The sequence below is a fragment of the Sander lucioperca genome, chromosome 1, assembly GCF_008315115.2.
Source record: "Sander lucioperca isolate FBNREF2018 chromosome 1, SLUC_FBN_1.2, whole genome shotgun sequence".
Taxonomy (NCBI): domain Eukaryota; kingdom Metazoa; phylum Chordata; class Actinopteri; order Perciformes; family Percidae; genus Sander; species Sander lucioperca.
In genome coordinates, this window is record NC_050173.1 from 51,044,255 (window position 1) to 51,050,254 (window position 6,000).

At 46.5% G+C, this 6,000-nt stretch overlaps 1 protein-coding gene across 4 annotated transcripts in view; it reads right to left on the reverse strand.

Annotated features, from left to right (window-relative positions):
- ppp3cb (protein phosphatase 3, catalytic subunit, beta isozyme) overlaps window positions 1-6,000 on the reverse strand; it is a 52,383-nt gene extending 46,383 nt beyond the window's left edge. For 2 of the 4 annotated variants that reach the window (XR_004898391.1, XM_031280066.2), the window contains exon 1: window positions 5,649-5,988. Coding sequence is in view for 3 of the 4 variants with exons in the window: in XM_031280066.2 (XP_031135926.1) it covers window positions 5,649-5,694 (46 nt within the window). In the remaining variant the exon portion in view is untranslated. Of the gene's footprint in view, window positions 1-5,026; window positions 5,223-5,648 lie in introns of those variants that run through there. The other 2 variants (XM_031280069.2, XM_031280067.2) reach the window with 2 other exon arrangements.

Consider the following 6,000-nt stretch of genomic DNA (forward strand, 5'->3'; position numbering starts at 1 on the left):
TTAGTTTTAAACTCCGAAACTGTTTAAGGGATGAAGACAAATCAGCAAAGATAGTCCACTTTCTGTTGATTAGGTATACCTCGTCTTTAACAGAAAAAGATGTAATGAACACAATACCACCTTTGGATTACTAAAATGTTCATTTTCAGAAATGTTTTGATTCAACTCTATTGCCATTTTTGAGATTGTATGGGTATTTCTCACACTGTAAAGTATGCTGGAAAAGTACAGGTAACTAATAACATTAATGATGTACCAAGGGGCGGAAAAAGGCCAAGTTGGGCAAGTAAGTATAACGACCCACTTGTTTTTAATTTGCTTACAATCTGCGGAAATTTACGCAGCCGCAGATTCCGTGTGGCCCTGATCATTAGCTACCCAAAGTTATGTCACAAAATTGTTTGTCTCAGGTATTCAATTTACAACTAGAAGGGCACTTGTAGAAGGCAGACCTCCACAAAGGCCAAATGCCCTATCTCGCATTGTTGAAAAAAAAATGTGAAAAATAATTTGTGTATGCGCCCCGTGATTCAGATCTGCGCTCTAAAATGTAATGGGTTCTTTGTTGGCCCATGTTCGACCATTCCACCAAGTGTCATGAAAATCAGGCCAGTAGTTTTCCCCGTAATGATAAAGCTGTACACGAAATCATTGGTGCTTTTATTTGATCAAGCCTGTCATGGCTTGGTTCCTAGACAACCTTGTTATTAAACCTTTCCCACATCTCATAAGCTCGGAGCTCTGTAAGTGTGCCAGTAAGCCGTGACAGTGAGCCAGCACGCACAACACCAAACCCTGAACTAACTGATAAATGGAATGCAGCCATCATTAATGTTGTTAATTATACCTGTGCTTCCATGAAAAAGGTATATAAGGCAGAAGCTGGGCAGTGGAAGTGATGCATTACACAGTATCTGTAATTATGTTTGTGTTTTTATGTTAAAGAATCAAGCATAAGTCCAGAAGTATCATGTTGCTAGTGTAGCGGAGTTAATAATTCCACTTGCCATTAAAAGGTAACTTTAGGTAACGTATTTGGCTAGTAGTTTCCATATGAGACAGCCTTTTTCTGTAACACAAGCGCCATGTATTGGTGCTATTCTGCAGACTTTAGGGTAGATTAGAGACCATTTTTGTTTTGGTTCTTTTGTTTTAGCTTAAATGGGAAAAGTTCACCACGTTGTACTAGCTTGCTAGTCTGGTTGGGGCCTAGCTTGATAACCTAACTTTTATGATACAACCGTGACAACAGTAAACTGAATAATTTCTGTTTTCATTTAGCTAACTGGAGCTCTTTCTAGCAACGAATGTGATTGTGAAACACTATTCTGCTATTTATCAGGTACGGTTGTCTACTTTTGTGATTATATACTGGTATTTTGTTAATGTCATGTGAAATGCTGTTAACCAGTCTGCAGTAGCCTGTGTCGTGCTAACTGGAGCTCTTTATAGCGACGAACGTCGGCTGTGATAGCCAACGAAGAGCGACGGCTTCGTCTGTAACACCACACAACGCAAGAGAGAGAGTATACACCACCACCATTTTTTCCAGGTTTTACACTGTCTGATTAATACACAGAACAACCTTACTCACAAACTCCTCCATGTTTTCCATTTCCCATATTTTCGCTGCTAAAGGGGTACCCACATAGCTTGGTCCTACCAGACTCTGGTACATTTCATTTGTACAGAGAGTCTGGCCACTCTCCATTGACAAGTGTTAGCTTCCGTGAAGACGGGTACTCTGTTGAAGTTTAAAACTATTGGATCTGCCCAGAGCCACTCTGGTAGCCTGGCTCTGCCCTCCTACGTACTGTATGGTAGGACCAGGCTAACAAGAGGGGAGACGACAACAACTATCGGCTTAGCATCGCTAGCGTTAGCCTTAGCCAACTCCTTCACCACTGACGGAGCGAGCTGGAAAATCAAACTTTTCCCGAACCCCGTGGGGAGGAGGGCCACAACATCATGGCCACCAACAAAACTCAGCAAAGATTGTTCTTGCTCGGGCTTTAAAGGCATACTATGTAACTTTTCCCTCTTCGGTCCCCCTACAGGTTGTCTCATTGGAACTACAGCTCTCACGGCTGTAGTTCCAACGAGACAACCTGTAGGGGGACCGAAGAGGGAAAAGTTACATAGTATGCCTTTCACTTCTGGATATTCGGCAGCGTTGCCACAACGGACCGCATCTTTCTCCGCCGCCATTACGGAACTCGCCGAAGGTTACCGAACCTCAACGTCATCGTTCTCAGCCAATCCCTCTGTTCGCTGATTGGACCTGTTAAAATTTGATCGGAGAAAACCCAAGAATATACCGCAAACCCAGACGTAGTACTGAAGGAAAATGAAAATTGAGCGGAAGTACGTAGGGCGGAACCAGGCTAGTACCCACAGGCAGAGTGATACAAATTTAATTGATGTCACTGATTCATTTTTTTGTCAATCAAGCTTTTCAGCACTAGGTATGAGCTTCAGCGAATCTATCTGCGCCCTGCTTTGACCCTCACATCAGGATTCCAGGAAATCGACAGGGAGATTAGCACTGCCGAGCCACTGTACCAGCCTCCATGTTTGCATTGTATGTAATCTATTAGCAGATAACACTAAGTCCTCATTTTGCACACCCAAGATTCCTTGCTGTTGACTCAAGGTTTGCCCTTTGTCACCAGTGAATGCTGGTACAATATACCTGATAGCATGATGTCTCTTCTCTGTGTCACTCACTAATGAGAAATTAGGATTGTTGTGGCTCTATTGTAGATACAGTTATGGATCTGGCATGAGGAGTAACAGTTACATTGTGTTTCTACAACATCAAGTAAAATATCCTATTCTACTCCAGCCTGCCCAATAAAGGCAATATTTGGCAGCAACTACTTTTAAGTTATTAAACTAAACTTTTATGCAAGAGTCACATAATCACATTTTGGCTCTGAAGCCGGCTTGTTTTCACACACGCACAGACGGGTTTGCATGGTAAGTGAATCAAAAAGGGTGTGAGAAGTCAATTGGTTAAGTCAGAGGATGCTGTCCTGCCACTCAGCAGTGTGAAACACTACTTCCCTTGTCTCTTCTCCATCCCTCTGTCTCTCTCTCTCTCTCTCGCTCTCTCTCTCTAGCTACTTCACCTCCTCCGTGGCCTTGTCACATTCTCTCCTTCCCTCTCTCCCTCACCTCGCCCCCACACTCTCTGCCTCTCTGTCCATTCCTCTCGCTATGCTTTGTCCTTTGGCTCCATCGCTGTGCACTTCTCTCCCCTGAATATCACTAAAATCCATAACATGGGGAACTACCGGGCACAGTCCATCCACCAGCAGTGACGTCTCTTTGACTGATGCCCCCATCTCTCTCAGGCTCCACACACACTAAATCATTCTTACCTGACTGATGAATTGCTGTGTTGTTTTGCTGCATGTTTGTTACAGAATGTGCATTTATGTCTATGTGTGTGTGTGTGTGTGTGTGTGTGTGTGTGTGTGTGTGTGTGTGTGTGGGTGTGTGTGTGGGTGTGTGTGTTTGATGGATGATGGATGATGGATGATGCATGAGGATATAGGCCATTTAGTTTGTTCCAGTGGTGAGGCAGCTGAGCTCCGGTGGCCCAGCTGCATTACAACACACATGCAAACAGAAATGAAGATGTAGGCTTACAAAAAAAATACACATACACATGTGAAGGGGAGCTACTGATTTGGGGGTGAGGGCAGATAATTAATGGATGGATTGGGGGAGTCAGTGTTAATTTGCCGTCAGTCAGTTTTCTCAGGGGATCCAGATTTCGTTGCACCGCCCCTGCACAACTGCATCCATGTAATCACACGCGCGCGCAAACATACACACACACACTGTAGAAATATGCACATGCAGTCCTGAAGTCCTACGTGCGAAAACTGCAAGAGCCTCCACGCCCCCAGCCCAGCCCACCCCCTTCCAAGCACGACGCACGCACGGAATACCGGGGCATGCCCAAGCGACGCATCCAACTGTCAGCTCCGCTTCTTCCGGCAGAGAGACCTTGAGTTTATTAAGGGGAGCCAGTGGGAGAGCCAGCCAGCTAGCCAGCCAGCCAGCCAGCCAGGCATCGTCGCATGTGACAGCCTGCGTGCGTGGAAGCGCCGCTTCCATGCCAGCCTTGTTGTGTGACCCGATAAGCACGACAATCTGTGCATGCTCCGCGGATCCTAACCCGAGCGGGAGCCCTTCCTCGCCTCCTATAGCCACCCACGCGTAAAATTAGAAACGGACACTCTCATAAACACATTAAATATTCTGTAATCCAGTGATGCAATAACACCATTAGGGCGGTATGCATCATCATCGTCGGGCAATAGGCTCGGATACGCAGCGCAGCATCCCTAAACTCAATCTGGTCTCTCATTTGACCCTCGGAGAAACACGAGGGGGAAGCCAGGGAGACCTTTACGGAGACGCGGAAGAGCGATACGCACGGGAGAAGCACAATCACCCGTTGACATCCAGGCCTTTAATGAGAACAGGTCGACTTCAGACAACTCGTAAATCCATCACGTGCACTCGTGGTTTTTTAAACGTCACATTGGCGAACATCAGGCTGATTTCCTTTAATAGGCCGATGTAATTAAACCAAACTCACAGTTCTGGAGGTGCGCACTCGGCCTGGCAAAGTTGTCAGCCTACCTGCCATTTAAACCATTCGATTAACTGACTTTGGCTCAGATTTGGCAAAAAAATACAACTCTATCGCTAAGGCAGGCCACCCTATATGTGGTCGGCACATCCACCACCGGGGCGCCGCTACGACGTGCAGCTAGAGATAGGTTACAGTAAATAAAACACAAAGCCACAGAAAGCTTAAAAATCCTTGAGTCTCCGAGTGACAAGTCTCCCATAGCATCTTACCCTCCCTCTCTCTCTCTCTCTCTCTCTCTCTCCTCTCTCACTCCTTACATCGTTGCTTACATGCAACATCATCCCGTGACACCATCCACATCCACAGCAGAACCACAACACCAAAGATCGCAGCTTATGCGTAACATGTATTTACCTTTATGTCTGCCTTTCGCTGTCATCGTCACACTGCTTGATGTTTTGGAGCAAGATGCTCATCTCCCTCTCTTCTCCCTCCCTGCTTTTTCCTCTCTCTATCGCTCTCTCGGTTGTGCCTCTGTAGGGTATTTTTCAGTAACACGAAACCACCGCTAGGAGTAGAGCGCGTAAATGGAGCTCATGCAGCACAGGGTGTCGCACAATAGCTCTGGATATAGGAAGAGACCCCCCCTCCCCGTTAGAAAATGGGGTAATGCCTCGGTGAGGGGGTGAATTCTGATAGAATAACGAGGGAAGACCCTGATTATGGCGTTTCGTACTGGTTACCCCACCACCACCTTCCCCTCAATCACCCTCCATATTCTCTAAAAGGTTCAGAGGCACATGCATGGTGACTCGCCAGCCAAATAGGCTTCTTTTATTATGATGAAATAATAATAATAATAATAATAATAATAATAATAATGACAATAATTTAAAAAAAGGATGGACTCAAAAAAACGTGCAAAGAAGAGACAGTGGTCCAACGACAACGATGCAAACTTTAAAAAAAGAAAGAAAGATGAGTTAGAATTATTGGCACAGCTTAAGCTCTCACGTGCAGGATCTGGCTTGCCTACATTTGATCACCCGGTCGGCGGGACTTGCAGCGTTGCAGTCGGACATCCTGGAGTCGGGACGGGAACGGAGCCGAGGGGGGAGGAGGGGGGGGGTAGAATGTGGAATTTGGGAGGGGGTGGGTTGGGGCTCGCTCTCTTCTGTCAAGGGTCGAGGCGGTGGTGTCGGGTCCTCCGGCAGGCGTCGGGAATATGCGCGGTTGCTGCTGGGTGCAGTAGTGGCATCACTCGGTGGAGCCTCCGGACTCTCTCGGACGGGGGAAGCCTGCTGCTGCGCCTGCGGTGACTTTGAGGGAGGATAGACTGATATCAAGCTGCTGTTGTGGCATGCTTGGATCCCGAATTTGTTATTTGA